General features: G+C 34.3%; 1 protein-coding gene across 1 annotated transcript in view; it reads right to left on the bottom strand.

Annotated features, from left to right (window-relative positions):
- Nucleotides 1-3,152: 3,152 nt before the first annotated feature.
- Nucleotides 3,153-21,981, bottom strand: part of LOC118203833 (uncharacterized) — a 35,871-nt gene continuing 17,042 nt past the window's right edge. Inside the window, exons 4-5 of the mRNA XM_085818661.1 lie at nt 10,403-10,508; nt 3,153-5,102 (exon numbers count right to left, since the gene is read on the bottom strand). Of these exons, the coding sequence (XP_085674787.1) occupies nt 4,883-5,102; nt 10,403-10,508 (326 nt within the window). The 3' untranslated portion in view covers nt 3,153-4,882. The remainder of the gene's footprint in view (nt 5,103-10,402; nt 10,509-21,981) is intronic.

Below are 21,981 nucleotides of genomic sequence, written 5' to 3'. Positions count from 1 at the left end.
GAGAATTTCTGAACTTTAACCGTATCGGTGTTTTCCGAAATACTAGAAGTATTAAGAACCGAACGGCTGAACATTTTCTGGTTTTAATTCTTTAAGTTTGCTCTTTAGTTTTATCTTAGCAAACAATATTTTGTGATTATATTTTTCTGAACTTTTAATTCACTTTTAAATTGTTCTGGATCGTTTATGAGTGCTTCTGCCCGTAAATCATTACTTTTCAAATTCTGATTTTTCGTTTCCAAAAGCTCCAGCAATCTGATAATGAGTGCAAGTATTCGGCAGCTTCATCGAGCTTTTGAACTATTTTATCTAGTTTAGTAACACTGGTATGAACGTTACTTCTCTTTTTAATTTTTTTCTAAAACTTATCCATATTAACTCAGAATTTGTAAGTTAAAAAAGACCTTACCTACCCTATCCGGAACACAGACTTTATCCAACGACCAACTGCTTCCGATATTTCCTTCCGAAGCACATCTCGCCTGCCACTAATTATTAGAGCACACGCAGCGCCCTCTAGCCGAATAACGCAGGAATTATATACCATCTATTAAACACGTATAGAGCAATACGTCCGTTGATATTATATCTTTTCGCACCATTCACATCTGACTGCTATAGCGATTATGTTCTCTAAAGTTGATGGGTTAGAATCAGGTATTCAAATGAACCCCGATTCGTCAATGAAGGGAACAAGTGTCATACTCTGGTGTTTCCTGTATTGTCGCTTGTTGTGAGGTCAGTGATACACGAGCCACTGGCTTTCTGTCATAAAGGCCTTTCCCATCAACTCTTCTGTATACAGTTCCTTACAATACAAAGTAGATTCTTGTGGAGCTGAATAAGCTAAATTTATAATAAGAATTTGAAATAGTAGTCAGTGTTTAGTTCCAAAAGCACTTACAGATGGAAAGCTATATTATGGTACACTGATTTTCTTTTATGGCCTTGTTCCGTCTTTTTTTCTAATAGTTTCGAAATATTTAAAGTGTTTCTAGAAAGTACAGATTATCTAATTTGAAAGATTCAGCTATTTTGTGACTTCTCTACTATATCTAAACTACTGGCAGTTGATATCTACTTTAACGATCCTTCAGAATTATTTCAGTATGCCATTTATCCTTTTATGCTATTTATCTTATCCAAGTGAAATATGCTTTATGCCAGGCGTTTGCAAAGCACGTGGATTAAGTTATGCTGTTATTTTCATTTCAGAGACCAAGTAATAAAACTGAATAGTATTTCTAGTTTTGAATTGAATTTTATACGATATTCAGATTTGTTTTTTATTCATTCCTTGAACAAAACATGATTGGTTGGTTTTTAATTTACGCGTTTTTTTTTCAGTGTGTTTTTAAACTTATTTCGTGTTTATTTTCAGTGTGTTTATTGTTAAGTTATGGAATGAAACGTTTATAATTTATTGATTATCCGACTATTAAGCGGATAAATTTGCTTATATAGGTATTTTAAACCAAAGTTTCCCCGAAAGTCTCAAAATATAAAAATATTGCCTGACTTTAATCTATATCTGCCAAGTGACTAAATGCTATGTATATATATATATATCTAGAGTATGGCATTTATAACTGCTACAGGATGATTTAAACCCTTTGATGATAGCTACATTTTAATGTCATAGAAAGTTATTGTATTTAACAATACTTATTCACAAAAAGTATTATTCTTAATGTAAACACAAAGTATTATTCCTAATGAAAGTCTCAGAATATCTTCCACGAAGGCATCTCTCCTGTTAGGAGACAGCCCTTGTGGCTTTGCTGTACACTGGTGTGCAAAAATTAAGGACGAGACGGTTTTTTCAATATAAATTTGTACAAAAGCTTTCCAAATCAACACATTTAATACCGTAAAATCATCCCCAATACGTAAGGACATGAGTAATGTAAGCAACACTTACTAAAAGAGAAATCAGAGGGATAAAAAGAAGCTTTATTGAAAAAGTAGCATGGAGCGCAATGCGACTGAAGGCTGAAACATCCCTGTGTTGGGTGTCCAGCAAGAAACATCCGGTCTTTAATAGGGGATATGATCTCCCCTGACTGCTAGGCAGGTTTCACAGCGTCTGCCCATGCTGAGAATGAGGGTGTCAATGAGTTGTTGAGGCATTGCTGCCCATTCGTCTTGCAGCGCCAATCGAAGCTCCGGAATCGTTACTGGTGGTAAGGTACGAGCTGCCAAGCGTCTGCCTAAAAAATCCCATACATGCTCGATGGGATTGAGATCCGGAGATCGTGCCGGCCAATCCATACGTTCAATATCTTCACTCTCTAAGAGCTGTTCGGCAGCTACTGTGCGATGACATGGTGCATTGTCGTCCATGAAAAGGAACTGCGGACCCATAGCACCTCTAAAAAGACGCACATATGGAAGAAGAATCTCTTTACAATAACGGTTCCCGTTGACTGATCTTGCGTCGAAGATGTGAAGGTCTGTACGACTACCAAGCATGATGCCTCCCCAAACGAGAACACCGCCACCTCCATACATGTCCCTTTCAATGATGTTCGAGGGAGGATTGCGGCTTCCCCTCGCTGAGGCAGCAACTCGGTGTGATTTTAACTGCTATACGGCGTGCAATCTCTTTGCCAGAAATACTGATCTTACACCGACAACATGCTTTATACTACTCAGACACTCCCCCATTACGTCTACCTGCATATCTGCGCATGTGCTACCGTACATCACCTTACTTAATCTCCTGATTGGTCTTTCTGTCCGCTCTGCCTCTTCGTTCAGCTGGTATGCTAATTTTTCGACTCCGTCCTTAATTTTTGCTCACCAGTGTATTTAAATAACTTAACGTAAGGAACGTATTCTACAACTTTAGCTTAAATAAATATGGAGAAATACTGAGCCCAATTTTTGATAAATTTAATTGTGTATATTTCTGGCAACCATAAGGAACAGAGATGACGAAATTAGGTGTAAAATAAATCAGCTTAAAATGGAAATTATATATCGTACTCATTTTACAAATAGACATTTGAGAATGAAGCTCACTGTAAAACAAACTTAAATTTGATTATAATTTTTAACTTCCAAAGTTAATTAAAATGTTTTGAATCCATAACGTACTTCTTTAGGTATTTTTACTTCAAATGTTATTTTGTTTCGTATTAACCAAATACTTTTTTCATTATTAAAATTTTTATTAATTTCATTTTAAATCTTTACATTCTCGTGAATGAATATAACATCTACCAACTGTATCAGTCGTCAGTCTAAATCAGCGATGGCGAACCTTTTTAAGAAGTGGGTCAAATTTTATTCATATTTTTTTAAATACTAGTGCTTGGATCACTAAGTCAGGTGACAGATGGAACCGCCTCCAGACACCCGGCTTACACAGACTATTCAGGTATTGCCTGGAGTCCATAACTGTCTAGGACAAGCAGCTCCTAATTCTCCAAGAACACCACATCAGGAGTTCATTTAGAGATATTTTATATAAATATGTACCAGACATAAATTCACTGAATTATACTAGTGAATCTACGTTTGGTACTAAGTCAGTGGAGCTACTTGAAAGGGACTAAGTCAATGGCGCTACTTGAAAGGGGGGATAAAAAAGGTACGAATATTCCAGTAAACTTTTCTCCCAAATTAAAACTGTAATATTTGGAAACACTGAAAATTTGTTAACAGAAATCTTGACAGTTGGCCCTTTCTGTTTTTGCTTTCATTATGAAATATTCTTCATTAATAAACATAGTTGCATGTACAGATGGTTATCAAAATAACGGAAATATCCTAGATTTATACGGAATGCTTTACTAATACAGCCTTTGGCATGCAATACAGCTTGGATTCGAGTGGGAATGGAATCATAGTATGTTCTATGTATAATGTTGTTACACGTTTCTAACTTTGAGCAAAGGTTTTAAACGACATGTAAAGATTTTCATTCCATCGCAAAGGTTTAAAGCTGCTAACAGAATTAAAATGAAAATCAACGTCATTAAAAATTTATCAGACGAGTATAATACTGAAAACAGAGTCCTCGATTTAAAATCAGTATATTTACTTCATTTTCGGCTAAGGAAAATCATGGTTTCTAATAAAGAAAAAGCCACTCCAATGAAACATTCTCTAAAATATTACAGTTTTAATTTGGGAGAAAAGTTTACTGGAATAGTTTAGACAGAGTTTATACAAGAATAAGAAATCAGAAAATAATTAAATCTTCTCAAATCTTTCTACCATTATCGTTATAATATATACATTTGTAGCATTTCCTTCATACGAGCATTAGGTGCGTCGTATCAGACAACTTTCAGGCCCCTGTACATTTAAAAGTGTAATGAATCATCGGAGGGGACGCAAGATGTGCGGCTTGAGTGTTGATTGAACAATGATAGAAAATCAGTTGGCCAATGTCCACTTAGAAATATTTTTTTATCAATTCAACATTAGATATTTATACTTTAATTTTTTAATATTTACAATTGTCTGTCCAGTTTTTCATGATGAAAAATAAATTTATAAATATCAACCTGTGGGTCATTTAAAAAGCCTTCATGGGTTTGACTCGCGGATCATAGGTTCGCCACCACTCGTCTAAATGAGTCATCAAACTAAATAAATTTTATTATGGATTTTAATACCAAATACACAAATTGATTTTATAATTTGTATCATTAGCTTAATATCCAATATACAAACTTGTTTTATAATTTATATTCATTCTGAGATTTTGCACCATCAACATCTAAGTATCATTACAGTACTTTTTCCAGACATCAGATTTTTGACACTGTCAGCACTTGAATATCACTGCAGAAATGCCTCCAGCTGTTTCACAGGAACAAAAGCTATTCTATTGAGAACAGACAGTTATGAAAAATGCATAATCTTTCTGTTATAGAATTGAATTCACAAAGGCTAATTTGATAGCGAGCAATACAACAAGTGCAGACACTAGATGTGTAGATGCGCTATTGCAGAGGCTGGTATAAGGTGCGCAGATGACGTTGTGAGGGCTTCGGTATGTCTCGATCACATTGTTCTCGAAATCTGTGGAATATTTAGGGCACACATTCATTTCTTTTCTGAGACATTTCAGAGTGTTCAGATTCGAGCTAAAAAGAAATTTTTATATGTATGCTAATTCATTTAGATTAAAGAAGTAAAATATAATATAGTACCATTTAAGATATTTATTTTATAAAATTCAGAACAATGATTGCTTAAGAGAATATTCAGAGAATGTAATTTACGTTATTTTGAAATAAGTAATCTATTTCAGTTGCTCTGAATGTAATAAATTTTATAAAATACGTTTTTGATTTTTCAGTTTTTAACTTTATGATTATCTATCTTCATTTTTCTCGGTAACCTTAATACTGTTAGAACGTCGTATTAAATCTTTCCTTTTTGTGAATTTTTCGTTTATATTTTTAAAATTTGTGAAAAGTATTTTGCCTAAGCAAAATATTTCGCTCTGTCAGTTTCTTGGAGGGGAAGGGGGTGTCCAAGCTATTTTCAAAGTTAAAGAAAATACAAAGACATAAAAAACTCCAGATCAGAAAGATTACAAAACATGGGATCAAATATAAAATTTCTACCCACGAACTATTCAACGACGGCATTAAGGTGGACCTCAGAGTGAAACGTTGCAAAAGGCAGGAAAATGAAATAAACAAAACTGAATGTTATGCCTGGAGATTATTTAGGGAAATGACACTGGACGGTTGGGACTTGAAAGCAAAGTTTGAGGTCGTATGTCCCATTCTGACAGTTAAACAATAAAGATATTACAACATCCACAGTGTTGTAGCCCGCCGAAAGAGGGCGCTGTTGTTATTCATAAAACACTAAAAATAATTTACGTCTACCTTTAAACAAAAAGTTTCTATGTTTTCGTTTCAGGATATTACAACACGCTATTTTTATTTTTCCTCATATAGCTGTAACGTTCAGCTGTGTTTACATTGGAGCAAAGTTGAATGCTTATGTTAATTTAAGGCTGTATTTTTTGTAAAAAAGTGTTTATTTATTGTATTAATTTAGGGGTCTTCTATTTTTCACGCCCGAGGGCCACATGAATGAATTCACAAAGATCCGCGGGCCATATGTCTATCAAAAAAACAAAAAACAAAAAACAAAAAAATAGTGTAGTCAGAAAATTTATATAAAAAAGGGAGGTATGTTTTGCAAAGCTACAATTAATTCTAAGAGAAGAGATAGTGTTACAGATTTGTATATATATATATATATATATATATCTAAACTGGTTGTAAAACGTCAGATGGAAATCGAATTAACCCTTTGCGGCACAGTGGGTCCGGTCTGGACACACCTAAAAATTTCCTTCTGTACGCACAGGAAAATTGAATGAAAAAGGATTTATAGGTTACTATAGGTTACTCTGAAACTTATTTATTTATAGCGGATGGCAGCTCAGCACAAACCAGTCCATATATTTTAGCCATGCTTAGTTTTTTAAGAACCTCATTTTTCAAAGAAATCTTCCAGATTCTTTTTAAGGTATAAAAGAAATTGTTCGAAAAGAAATTTCTATGTTATGTTTTTGGCTGTATGCTAATCTCCTTATCCTATATTAGTTTAAAATTTTTACCTTGAAATCTTGCCTAAAATCAAACGGTGAACCCTAGGTGTGCCCAGACCGGGCTCACCGATAATCTAGGACAACTAAGAGTCTGTATTCTTTGTTTCTCCGCAGCTCATCGATCAGTTCATTAACAAAAATGCTCGGTTCAGCACTCTTTTCGAAGCTCTATTCAATCAGTATGCCACTTTGGGCACATCCACAGAATTAAAACAATAAGTGCTATCTTCATAAAATTTTACTTGTGTACTCCTCTAGGCCTAATTAGACTGCCTACCCTTTTTTTAATCAAAACTCCGACTTTAAAAGGTAGCGTGCCGGAAAGGGTTAAAATGTTTTAAATCTTTTTTAACCATGAAAAAAAGTATAAAGATGATTGTACAGATATTAAAAAATGCATTTGCAATAAAAAAAGAGAAAAAAAACTTACATTACTGACAGGAGATGGTAGTTACTTTAGTTTTAATGTGAAAATTGACATATTTTACTTGATTAAAGCTTCAATATCCGGTTAAATTTGTGTTTTTGCAATTCGTAAAGTTTCCTTCAAATGTTTGTCTGTCAGCCGTGTTCTTGGTTTTGATTTTAGGATTTTCATTTTACAAAAAAGCTGTTCACATATGTAAGTACTGCCAAAGATATAAGGCACGAGTGCATGTTTACGAATTCCTGGATGCTTGTCTTCGGTCACATACTTCGAATAAAAATAAATTAATGTAGGATTTTCAAGAAACTTGCATTTTACTGCATAGTTACACTGTAAATCTATAAATTCTAATTGAAGTTGAGTTGGAACAATATTACATAAGATCAATTGCGTAAGAAGGAGTGAAATTTTTGAAAAATTAGTCATTTACAGGAAATGTTATCTCAAATATCAGGCATGTCAATAAAATATTTTAAATAACAAGAATAAGAGAAAAAAAAATTTTGCGACAAAAAGCTGACAAGGCAATTTTTCTTGAAATCAAAATTTCTTAAAATTCTTCAAATTCATATGTGGGGCCACCAAAATATCTTCAGTGGGCCACGGGTTGAAGACCCCTATATTAATTTAAGCAGACCTCAAACCGCTATCTGTTATGTCATTTTTTCTGAGAGTAGAGTTTGATTTCCGTCACCCTGTTCAAAAAGGTGAACAAAAAATGAATGATAATGATAACTTTCAAAGTTAGATTAAAACGTTGCTTATTAGAAATCTTACTTTATTTTCAAATTATTTCAAATGAACTAAGAATTCCTTAGAAATTTCTGATGTTTTAACAAGAAAGAAACAGGGAATCCATTTCAACACTAAACATATTCTTGTTTTATAGTAGGAAGATTCTTGTCTATAGTAGGAAGGATTCTTTACTTTAAAATTATCTCAAATAAATTAAGAATTTCTTAGAAATGTGTCCTTACATTTTAACACGATAGAAACAGTTATTCCATTTTAACCTCAATTAAAAAAATTATACTTTTTAAAAGAAAGAAAGGGAGCTGCTTTCTCCACTGAGGAAGGGAAAATAGAAAAATTAGGAAATGCCATATGAAATTCGTTGGTAGTAATTATTCCTTGAAGTTAAAGTAATAGAACAGGGACAAATGGGGGACACCAAAATTTCACCAATGCTTTTACAGCTGTAGTCCCACCGCATTTAACTGTACATCTCTGCCTTGTTTTTATTGAGAATACCCTAGAAGGCGAATCCTAAGGTCCCTTGTTTTCCTAGCACCAAGCCTCTCTAGAGGGCTTTCTCTTGACCAATATTTTAAATGCTTCTATGCTGAACAGACACTTCACACGTACATACATTACACTCATGCAAACATCCAAGCCCTTTTCCGAGATTCAAAACAGCCATTAACGAATTCTGGATAGTTGCCTTACAACTGGTGTCGCTAATCACTATAATGATCATGTCGCAAGTTACTGTAACAGTAAACTATATATTTTGACTGTGAAAGGGAAAAATTAGGCAACAGATTGGAATTACTTTGAAGCTAGAGCAGTACTCTGGTGCGAAACATTAAAGAATAATTGAGAAAAACTGGGATTTTCCATGTTGCATTTTACATATAAAATCAACTTCTTTATAACTCATGGTATGCATAATTAATGTTATGCAATTTTGTAAATGACTGTTGAAGAAAGGGGAAAAAAGCGAAAAAATAAACGTTAAATAATTAAAGAAAAATATAAGAAGTAAAAACAAAAATTTAGTAACGAGTATAATTTTCCTTGCCGAAATCATGCAACTCATTTGACTATTTGGGACATGACTATTATGTCTCTAAGAATTCTGAAAATACTTTTTAGAAGCCTGTTTCACTACTCTTTGCGAGTATTTGTGAACTTCTGAAATTGCCTAAAATCAAGTTAAAATTTTGAGTTCTTATGGCTTAATACGTATATCTTAGACCAATTGAGTTAAGATTGTATGAAGCAGTCTATTCGTTGGATATGAGATATGTTTTATATTCAAGTAAATAATAGCGAAAATTTTCTCATTAGTTGAGAATGCACTTGCGTCAGTAATTTTCTCAGTAGTTGAGAATGCACTTGCCTCACGTTTCCCAACGAACGCACTTGCCTCATGTTCTAAAGCCACGTTTCTGCTGTGTATTTTATTAATTTATTTAATTTATATATTTTATACGAACAAAAACTTTAAAAATCTTAATTCAATAAATATATCAAATCTAGTGTTTAATAAAATATTCAAATATTTCTCCTTTCTTGCTGAAAAATGATTGTTTCTTTTATTTCAAAGAATTCTTTCCAAATTCTCACGTGAATGCAGACAAATTTCAAGATCATAAAAGCGAATACAATAGGGCTAAAAAAATACTTACTCCATGGTAAAAAAGTAAGATATTTTGAAAAGTGTAAGAAACTAGCTCAACTTTGTCTTAATCATATAAGAAGAAAATAAAAGATAATTTTTTGACTCTTTTAAAACGTTTTCAGGATAAGAAATCAAAGAAAATGTAATAAAAAACATGAGAAGAAGGTTTCAAGTTTTCTGCATACTTTTAATTGTATTTGACTTAACATAATATGATAAAACATACAGAGCGAGTTAAGTTTCACATGCTTTCAACTACTTCCATGTGTAAATCGATCTAAAACCAAGCAGACAAAATGCAGACGGGAAACCAGTTTCAAATATTTTCTTGAGAATTTAAAAGAAAATGATCATAATATTGTTCAGGCGCCATTGTAGAGACATTAGGATTTTTGTTGAAGCCGGAGAAGATGAAAAATGAGCAATGCCCTCGCCGGGAATTGAACCACGGGCCTCTGGAATGCTCACCCAGCGTGCAAACCACCACACCACGAAGGCATGCTAAGAAGTCAGGAGAAAGAGCTTATAAGTTTCCATTTTAAAGAAGTCCAACTTCTGCTTCACGAACAGCATTAAAATATGCATAATTGTGTAGAAAAAATAGCATCTTTGCTCATACTACTAGGATATTCTGCCTTGAGTGTATGTCGCAAATAATATGATAAAATACCATGGTATGGCATCCCAGTATAATTTCTTCTGTAGCCTAAACAAAATTTGATAATTGCATATTAGCAAACTTTGGATGCATTTGACGATGTTATTTGAATTTACACTACATGCTTCGCATACAGTTATGAATTTAAAGAATACTGTGTTTAATGTGTGGTTCAATCAAGTATTCTATGCCTTCTTATCCTGAACACTTCATATCATATATGGAATAATAATGTTATCGAATAGGAATAACATTAACGCTATTTTACTTTAACCTTAAAAAGCGATATTAAAAAGTAATAAATAAATTTTAGAAGCGTACCAACAAAGAGTCTTTGCATCAGTTTCTTTACTTTTTGAATACTTGCTCACGCAGTCTTCTCGCTTTGTTAGATATCTATTATAGCATACAGTGGAGTTTAAAAATTCTGAAATGGAAAACATAAATATTAAATATTTTAAATTTTTACACTTGGCTACGCTATAATTTAAGGTATAAATTTTTAATTTTTTAAAATACCAAAAAAAAAAAAAAAAAAAAAAAAAAAAAAGGTGGACGATTTTGTTTTACTTTCATAAAGTAGGTTGCAAACCAATGTTATGCTGTGTAAACTATCAGAAATCCAAAAAATGGAAATGAATAAATTGGAAATATTAAAAAAATTATGTGTGTTTATCCTTTGTTAATAATGAAAACACTAAAGACTGCTGTAGTCAATATTCAAAATGAAATGCGTTTTGCATACAGTTACATAATGTAACAGCCATATTCTGTATTCCCATGACATGGTTAGGATGCATGTTGATGGCAATGACAGCACAATATGATATGTGCTACCACTGTTTAGGAATATATCTTAGAAAAATAAACACGACTTACTTCCGAACTGGGTCTTGTACTTATATTATTATTTTATAGAATAATACCAACAATAACTATAATGCTATTCTTAAATTTCAAGATAAATATTATAAGGTCAAGCTAAGAACAGGTCAACCAGTGTTAGATTTCAAAATTGATGTTTTCAAAAACTCCAGGATGGTCTTAAAACGGCTAAACACACAAAAATATATACGTGCTCGTTACAAATTGATGCTGAAAGATTTTTAATCGAATTGCGAGTTTAGTGCTGACCTTAGACCTCGTTGACATTGTGTAGTAGACAAAGGTTTTAAGATGATATCCAAATAGCATCGTTTCTAAGATTATGACTTTAAGAGATTAAACGATAGGAGGTGATAATTAAAAAAACATTTTCTACTCATTTATTTTCTTATGTTCATTTACTGTAATGCTTTAGCTTTCAAAAATAAAGATAACAATTTGAAAATTAAAACATTACTCAATATACTAATAAATATGCTTACCATCATAGATTGTACAGCTAAAGAAAAGTTGAATACGAACATAGTTACGCACTGAAACAAATGATAACCTCTCAGATATTGGGAATATTCTTCACACAGGGCTCAACGCGTTTCTTATGTTTGCTTCAGCTTCTTGGATGATCATTCCATTGATGCTGGAGACATGGCCATTGACATTCTTAGTTTTGGAAGTGACGCAGACCGATGATATTCACCAATAGATGGAGTAAGACAAAGTTTATTTGAGTAGCGGGTGTTTTTTTTTTTCTTTCATAACTGCGACGAAGATAACGACTAGCAAAGTATAATCATGAATGGTTTCTTATTGTACATTTGTAATTTATGGGAAAATAAAGGTTGTGTTGTAGAAATGTTAAAAATTAGTTCAGCTAACAGGAGTGATGGTTAAAGAAGGAATAATAAGGACTAGTCCTTATTATTCCATTGCATTTCTACAACACAACCTTTATTTACCCATAAATTACAAATGTACAATAAGAAACCATTCATGATTATACTTTGCTAGTCGTTATCTTCGTCGCAGTTATGAAAAAAAAAAAAAAAAAAACACGCTACTCAAATAAACGTTGTCTTACTCCATCTATTGGTGAATATCATCGGTCTGCGTCACTTCCAAAAATAAGAATGTCAATGGCCATGTCTCCAGCATCAATGGAATGATCATCCAAGAAGCTGAAGCAAACATAAGAAACGCGTTGAGCCCTGTGTGAAGAATATTCCCAATATCTGAGAGGTTATCATTTGTTTCAGTGCATAACTATGTTCGTATTCAACTTTTCTTTAGCTGTACAAGAATTTATCTTATTAAATAATAAGATAATTTTTATCTTATCAAATATTAAATAATATTTGAATTTTAAAAAATGAAGAATTAGAAAGATTTTTGTTTTAAGAAGTGAAATTGTGTTTATACTTCGACCATTTGATTTTGAGCTTTATATCTAGTAATAATCATAAATATAAACATGTAGAAGAAACAGATGGTATAATCTATGCGAGCACACTCAACGAGATATAATATGATCACCAAAGAATTCTTATTAAATGATTTTCTAGAGTGAAATGAGCTGATCTTGCATAAAAAAGTAAGGTCGTTCAGGGAAATCTCGACACCTTAAGGGAAAAATTATGAATAACTGCTTGACATTTAAGGATTTTATCATTCATTTTTTACAGAAAATATTTATTTCTGTATTAGTAACACATTATGAAAATTTGTCTTACCTGAAAAACCTCATAGGTCATAGAAATGCAATGAAAAACATAAAAGCCAGATGTCCACTTCTCCGTCAACTGCGGGAGATCTCGACAGGTATCTACGGGGCGGCAGGTACAATTCAGAACAATGACTTTTTTTTTTAAGAAATAAGAACAGCGCACTATGGAAAAGAAAGATTGACGGACTAAACACATATTGCTTATGTGAGTATCGTTTGCTTCATTTTATTGTTGCAAACAGCGTAAATTTCTTTTTGTTTTTCTTCCTTTAGTTTTGAACTTTATGTGTGGCAACAAGATAATTGATTGATAGAATTGTGTTTGTGACAGCCATGTAGAATGGCTCGCTTATTTTGTATCAATTATTTCGCATCGCTGACATCTTATCTATAATTAGTGTAATGAAATAAAAGTGACGGAATACAGTCCAGTGATTTAAGTGATTAAGTGATTATTTGTTTATTTATTAACAGTGATTATTTGTTAATTTAAGTTAAAGTGATTTAAGTGATTATTTGTTTTTGTGAAACATATTTTGTAAAGATCATTTATTATTGGTCAAAAGTCTAGCCGGAGTGCTAGGGAAGATAGTGACTGTTCTAAGTGCATTGTAACAACGCAAATATGCATATAGTTGGTGAAAAATTACTCCACTTTGTGAGGTAAGTGGATTTTGAACATTTATGTTCTACTAAAAATTCGTTTATAACTAATTTTAAGAACAATGTTGTAATACAGCATAGAACTGTTTCGATTTCGTTTTAATAATAGTGTTAAGTGATTTAAGAATAATTTCTGTTTTTGAATTGATCAATTATGAGTGAACTTATAACTTTTAAAACAAAAAGAACTGTTTTACGCAGGAATGTTACTAACTATGTAAAGAAAATTGAAATTATTTTAACTGTAGATGAAATTAATTTAATAGAACTAGAGGAATGTGTCGAATTATTGAAACAAAAAGAAACTGAGTTAAGGAAGCTTGATTCTGAAATCGAAAGTTTAATTACAGATACTAAAGAATTAGAAAACGAAATATATAATGTTCAGGAGTACACAGATAAAATTTATTTGTGGAAATTTAAAGGTGAAAAAATATTAAAAAATCAAAATAGTAAAACTAATTCTAATAGTGTAATTTCAGAACAGGTTCTTGATAATATTAAATTACCCAAGTTAACATTACCGACTTTTGGTGGTAATATTACAGAATGGATAGCTTTTAAAGTGCTTTTCAGTGCTTGTGTAAGAAATAATACAAATTTATCTAATGCTCAAAAATTGCAGTATTTGAAGGGTTTGTTGAAAGGTGAAGCATATCGCATTATTCAAAGCATTCAAATTTCGGATTGTAATTTTGAAAAAGCTTGGAATCTGTTAGACGAAAGATATTCAAATAAGAAAGAACAGATTTTTGCATATATTAAACGTTTTTTAAGCTTACCAACTATTCAAAATGAATCAGCATTTGCTGTTTTAAATTAAGTTGACAATATTAATGAAGTAATTCGTTCTTTAGGAGTATTGAATCAAACCATTGATAATTTTGATTACATTTTAATGACTTATTTAATTTTGCAAAAATTAGACCCTTCTACAAAACTATGGTGGGAACGTCAGTTAAAATGTAATGAGATTCCAAAACTTACGACTTTAATTGAATTCCTAAAAAACTATGCAAGAACACTTCAAAATAGCAAATCAACAAGTAATAAGGTACCTAAATCTGTGTTTCAAAATAAGAATAATGTTCTGGTTGCTACTTTGGGTTGTGGTTATTGTAAAGAAGATCATAGTTTAGCCAAATGTTCGAAATTTCTAAATTTATCGGTTCAGCAAAGGATAGAATTTGTAAAATCTAATCGTTACTGTTTTTATTGTTTATCTAATATACACTTGCTCAAAAAATGCAAGAGTTTAAATAAATGTCAACATTGCTTTAAGAAGCATCACAGTATTTTGCACATTGTAAGTAATTCAAAGAATAAAACTCAGTTAAAACAGTATATCTCCGCCTACGCAATCTATCACTAAAAGAGATGAATTAACGAGTCTTAAGGATGTTTAAGCCACAGTTTGTGTCTCTCATTATGATTCCAATGCAAAATGTAAACGAGTCACATTTTATTGGGTACTGCTTTAATAAAAGTTAAAAATTCTGAACAACAATTTGTGAAGTTTAGATGTTTATGTGATACTGGATCTCAGAGATCATTTATTTCAAGGGATTTTTTGAAGAAATTAGGATTACGAGTGAAAGATAATTCCATTTCTGTATCATGTCTAGGAGAATTTAATACTATAAGTAATGGGGAAGTCGATTTAGTATTCATTTCTCATTTTAAAAGTGATATTCGTGTATCAACATCAGCGTTTGTACTGGACAAGGTGACAGATAACATTCCCTATGTATCTTTGCCATCAATCATCTTCGATAACTTCAGTGATTTACAATTAGCTGATCCATTATTTTACAAATCACAACCAGTTGACATTTTATTTGGAGTAAATGTATTTCTGCGTTTAATGACGGGAGAAATTGTCAAACGTGGTCCTGATCTAGCATTTGCTCTAAATTCGAGGTTGGGATGGATAATTTCGGGTACTACAAATTTTGAATCTACAAATTTTGAGCCAGTATATGTAAATCATTTAAATACAAGCACAAATGAGTTAGTAATTCTTTCTGGGAGTTAGAAAAGTTTCCAAATGTACAACCTTTAACAAATGTAGAAAACCTTTGTGAAGAACATTTTAAAAACTCGCATTTTAGAGACACATCAGGTCGTTATTCAGTTGCATTACCATTCAAACATAATAGAGGTATTCTAGGTGACTCCCGTGAAATGGCGCACAGAAGATTTCAATACTTGGAGAAGAGGCTGTTATCTATGAAAGAAATTTACAACCAGTATATTCAGTTTATGAAAGAGTACTTTTCACTAGAACACGTAGAATTAGTGCCAGACACAGATTATGAATTAGAGAATAAACACTATTATAACCCACTTCACTTCGTGTTGAAGGACTCTAGCTTAACAACAAAATTGAGACTTGTTTTCGATGCGAGTCCTAAAACAACCACAGATGTTTCTTTAAATGATACGCTAATGATGGGCCCAAAAATACAAGATGACTTAATTTGTATTTTACAAAGATTTAAACTTCAAAACATTGCAATAACCGCTGATATTAAAATGATGTACAGACAGATAAAGGTTCATGGAAACGATAGAGATTTTCAGAGAATATTATGGAGAGATAGCCAACGAAATCGTGACTTGTCGATATGGCTCGTACTAAGCAGAAGCATGAAGCGGTTCCACCTGATAAAGGTACGGATCCGGTCTCGGACAGCCCGAATACGGCGGCCACTGATATGGACCAGGATACTGATCACGCTCTCACGGAACATGAAATCGCTACTCTACGAACGGAAATTGCTGACCTAGAAGTTGCTATTTCAAGCCTCAACGGAATAATCCAGGAATTATCGGCCAAGAGACCAGTTACGGACAGAGACTATCATTCGGATATCATGAAAAAGGAGATAGAAGCGAAGAAGATTCTACTAGATAAGCTGAGGGGGCAGTGGCGTAGCAAGCATAACTGGCGCCCGGGGCAAAATACCTTTTTGGCGCCCCCCCCACAGAAAACTTTCAGTATATAATGTATAAAATATATTCGTAATAAGAAAATAATGCAAATAATAATAAAATGCTGAATCTTCCATAAAATACTCAAAAATATATTAAAAATAGACACTACCTAACTACACTAGCCTTGGGTTCGGAAATGCATCTGTGTCCGCAAAAAAAATCAGACATACGATGATCTAGAACTAGTTAAAAAGCTGTTATTTATTTTACATATTTGTATAAGTGTTTTTAAAAAGTACAACTTTTAAACAATTAAAAGTTTAATATACATTATAGATAAATATATATGTGGCAACTTGCCTACTACAACTCAACTCTGCCAGTCTGGTAACCCATAGCAACCAAAAACAAAATAATATTTATTCTATTCAATTGTTATAATTATTTAACGATCTGTCTCAAAAAATTGTACTACCATAATTGGTGACCCGTATTTATTACGAATAGCAATCTTCAATATTGCACGAATATGGAGTTTATGTGTCAAAATTCACCAGTAAGTTATCCAGTGTGATGAGATGCAAGTAAGACATTTCACCTGTGATTTCAAGCGTTGTGCCGCATTCCGATGAGTCAACATATTTCTGTCATAATTTCAGCGGATATATGTATCGCCTGCTGCATTTGAGCCTCCAACTTCTCTGATTTCAAGGCGCTAACGGGCTGGCTGCATGGGCGTTTTCGTGGTTTTCCCCATGTGTAACGTGTATACGAGCCAGTTTCCCTTAGAAAGTCCTCCACGAAGGCATCCCTCCTCTTAGGCAGATAGCCCTAGTGTGCTTTGCCATAATTAAATACACCAAACACACCAAACTCTAATTTCAAGTACCAAGAAACTGTGTCACTATATACATATTGATTATTTTTCTATACATATTATTATTGTGCATATTTGATTCATCTAAAGTGGTTGACAACGATGCTGCTTCACAATTGGGGTGAGTGGCAGTTAAGCCACCGCCTTTTTGTCCCCGAGACCCATTGTTATGGTTCATTCAATTGGATGCGCAGTTTAAATTGAGTTACATTACTGCCGACGAAACTCAATTTTATACAGCGATCGCCGCGTTAGAATCAGAGGTACTGCAAACAGCTCGTGAAATAATTTTGAATCCACCGGCGACGGACAAATACAAATCTTTAAAAAAAATTAATTTCTGTTTATGAAGAATCCGAGGCAGTTAAAATCAAGCAGCTGTTCCACGATTTACAGTTGAGTGATATAAGGCCTTCTTAGTTGCTGTCTAAAATGTCAGACTTAGTCGCCGTAACCTAACGGATAACATTCTTAAAACATTATGGATGAATAGACTCCCACCTAACATGCAAATCATTTTAGCGGCCAGTAGCGAGCCACTTAAAAATCTTCCCGAAATAGCTGATAAAATTCACGAACTGGCCATCCCTGCGCAAATAGACGCAGTGCAGGCTCCTGGTCCAGGTATTATGGCGTTAGAGGCTCAAATTGATGATTTGTCCAAACAGGTTGCTCAGTAGCCATCCAAGCTGAACCTTTTCACCGCAACCTCTCCACATCACTAGTCGAAATACACGTCCTAACCCACAAAGGAAACGTTATGAAAGCCCTCCTCCGGGTATTTCTTTTTTACCACCACAAATTTGGAAACAAGGCAAACAAATGACACCCACCGTGTGACCCACCGTGCCAACAAATGCCACCCACCGTGACCAGGGAAACGAGAAGGGCCGTTGCTCGAAGTCATGAATGACAGCGGCCGGAATTTTGCACGCCTTTCCGTCATCGAAAAGAATTCGGGCTTAAGGTTTCTTGTAGGCACCAGGGCTGATGTTTCTGTCGTTTCACCACATTTTCACGAACAAAAGCGCCTTATGAAGTTACAGCTTTATATAGCAAATGGAACTTCTATTCAAACTTCTGGTGAACGCCTGATATCTGTTGATTTAGGATTGCGCCGCAACTTCCAATGGTAATTCATTATTGCTACTGTCCTATTATTGACGCAGACTTTTTACATAAATTTTCTTTGCTTGTTGATATTAAGAATCGCCGTTTGATATTTTCCATAACCAATTTAACTTATCCGGGAGTAATTCGCAATAGTGAAGATTTGAGCATTAAACTGATTTCGGGTAACTCCCCATGGCATCAACTTCTCAGAGAATTCCCTACAATCACTCGCACAGTTATGGGTATTTCCGAACCCAAGAACGATATTATATTGAAACTAACGGACCTCCAATTGCCGCTAAACCTAGACGCTTCCCTCCGGACAAGCTTAAAGCCGCCAAAGAGGAATTTTAATATATGATGGAACAGGGAATTTGCTGCCTTTTAAAAAGTTCATGGGCCAGTCCGCTCCATCTCGTTCGGAAACGAAATGGTAAGTGGCGGTTATCGCCGGTTAAATGCAGCTGCAATTTCTCATCGTTACCCAATCCCGCGCATTCAAAACTGTATGCAAGTTTTAGAGGGAAAAGCTATTTTCAAAACCCTTGATCTTGAGCGGGCGTATCACCAAATGCCCGTTAACCCAGCTGATAGTCCCAGCTGTTAACCCAGCTGAAACTGCGGTTATTACGCCTTTTGGACTATTTGAGTTTCCGGTCATGATTTTCGACTTATGCAGTGCTGCTCAAACGTTCCAACGCTTCATGAATCAGGTGTTAATCGGCCTCTACTTTCGTGTACTTTATTTTGATGACGTCTTAATCGCCTCCTCTTCAGAGCAAGAACACCTATCACATTTGAGAACAGTTTTTGAACGTTTTCAAAGGTACGGTGTCAGTCTTAATCCTTCCAAATGCGTTTTTGGCCAACCAAGAGTATCCTTTCTTGGTCATGAAATTTCCGCTGATGGCGTTCGACCCCTTCCAGAGTCACCGCTTTCCGCTATATGCCCGAACCATCTACAGTGAAGAACTTAAAAAGATTTCTTGCTATGCTCAATTTTTATCGACGTTTCTTACCTCATGCAGTAACCATGCAAACACCTCTAAATTCTTTTTTGGTTGGAAGCAAGAAAAACGATAAACGTGTTATAACCTGGACCGCAGAATCTTGCGAAGCATTCCAAAAATGCAAAAATTATTTAATTTCGGCAACAAATTTGCAGTATCCTTTCGCATCTAAACCATTATCACTCTACGTTTATTAGGTATTTCTCCCGCTTTCCTAGTGTGCCTTCATGATATGGTGGTTCTGCACGCTGGGCCGGTACTCCAGAGGTCCGCGGTTCGATTCCCGGCGAAGGCGGTTGCTAATCTTTCAATCTCTCTTGCTTCCAAATATCCTAATGTCTCTACAGTGGCGCTCGAACTAAAAGGATGAGGATTCTCCACACCCAGGATTTGGCGTTGGGGTTCCATGAAAACACCAGTCGCCCTTTAAAAAGGCTTATGTTTTATGCTTTTCAACAGGATAAAACTTCTCCTAGTCAAATGAGACACCTAGACTTCATAGGACAATTTTCAACAGCTATCCGTTATATTGAGGGTTCGCAGAATATTGTTGCAGACACCTTGTCTCGTATTGAAGAACTAGCCGTTCCTTCGCCAATAAAGTTTGCTGCCCTTGCGGATGAATAACACCGGGATTCAGAACTACAAACCCTCTTGAAAAGCAAATCTTCCACCAATCTCAACTTGCAGCCTATGCAGCTGTCACCTGGAAAATCACTTTATTGTGATGTTCAGGATTGAAGATTTCGACCTTATGTTCCCTCCGGATTTCACCATGCCATTTTTAGTGACATCGTCTGTCACATCCTGGCATCAAGGCTTCGAAAAAAAAAATGATACAGCAACGTTTCGTATGGCCTAGCATGCAAAAGGACATAGCCAAATAGACACGTTCGTGCTTGGAGTGCCAAAGATCTATAATTGTCAGACACACCACCAGCCAACTTAAAAATTTTAATTTGCCCTCATCTCCCTTCAATCACGTGCACCTCGACTTGGTCGGGCACTTATATTTATTAATAATAATATAATATATGAATACAATTAATTACTATGTATACATTTTTCTTACCTTGGATGAAGCAAATTTACTATTTACTTCATCAAAGTCGATCCTTTCAAATTTTTCTCTTTCCACACTTAAAAATGCTAGATGACTTAGGGGATCTTGTCCCATCGTTGATTGTAAATATGTGAAAATTTATTTAATAATTTTAGCACCGCTCATAATTAGCATTTGATAATGAAATAGTAAGTAGTATTTGAAGTGCGACTCTTAGGTTTGGAAAAACATTTTCTCTATAGATTTGTAGTGGAGTTTTAGGTTCCGTTTCTTTTCTACTGCGGAGTAACGTCATACAGTCATATTCACTGCTCAAAACAATTAGGGGATATTGTGGGTTCGGTATGAAATAACCATATAATCGACAACCTTTTTGAACAAAAGGAAATAGAAGAGATTATAAAGGAAAATTATAACGTTTACAAAGTTGGGAATATGCAAATTTAGTCTGTGAAGTCTAAAACTATGCGCTTTAGATAAGAAGTGAGAAGCGACCTGCAGTATTCCTTTTGTAATAGGAGATTAAAAACAATTGACATGCGTTGAATGCTTCGTAGCAGTGAATATACGATGTCTCAGCAAGATGACATAGTTGAATCGGTAGCCAGGAAGGCCATCAGTCGTTTACAGGAGAGTCAAACGCAATCCATTGTAACGGAAGCGTTAGGATTTTCCTAAAATGTCATTTCCAGATTATGGAATCGGATTTTAGAAACTGGATATGTTTGAGAAATCGTTTTAAAATAAAAGCAGAACATATACGTGCATTTCGTTTAAAAAAATATTAATATATCTCTACTTTGGAGAAATAAAGTGGTCAGGAAGAACGTTTTGGTTGATGTACTGCAAACATTTTATTACACATTTTATCAGACAAATCAAGAAAATAAATAATTAATTATATATAATTAATTACAATAGTTATTAAGTTTAAATATATTTTACAGAAATCGATCAAAATAAAAACTGAAATTTTCCGGAAAATCTTGTTTGGAGACCATTTGGCGCCCCTCTACGAGCGGCGCCCGGGGCATCATGCACCCCCATGCCCCCCTCTCACTACGCCACTGTGAGGGGGTAAGTTAAATATTGCTCTTACTCATGCAAGCATTACACAGCCAATAGCACAACACAAACGCAAACCACGTGATAACTCAGACAGCGAAGACGATTCAGATGGATTTCAAAAACCAACTAAACCTGCAAAGGTTCCTAAAAATATTCCACCCAAAACAGCTTTACAGCACTCTCGCAACCTAACACTTATTCCACTCAACCTACACAACAAATTAATAGCACACAATCACCAGATGCAAGACTCCCAAACTACAGCACACCTACACCGATTATGGTTAAGCCGACAGATGGCGCCACACACAACCAATACATCAAAAGACTCACAACACTTACACAAGCTACTTTCTATGGCAAAATCAGTGGAGAATACTTAAAATTACTACCCTCAACAACAGATGACCACAGACAACTCACCACAGACCTACAAAAACATAACATCGAACACTATGTCATTACACCTAAACATAAACGTCCAGTTAAAGTAGTCATTAGAGGCCTACCCATCACCACTGACACACATGAAATATCCACTGAACTTACAAACCTAGGATACAC

The sequence above is a fragment of the Stegodyphus dumicola genome, chromosome 6 (assembly GCF_044657685.1).
Source record: "Stegodyphus dumicola isolate Sdum_Otavi_A_Nest chromosome 6, ASM4465768v1".
NCBI lineage: Eukaryota > Metazoa > Arthropoda > Arachnida > Araneae > Eresidae > Stegodyphus > Stegodyphus dumicola.
Note: the sequence above shows the minus strand (reverse complement) of the source record. Positions and strands in the feature narration are given on the sequence as shown.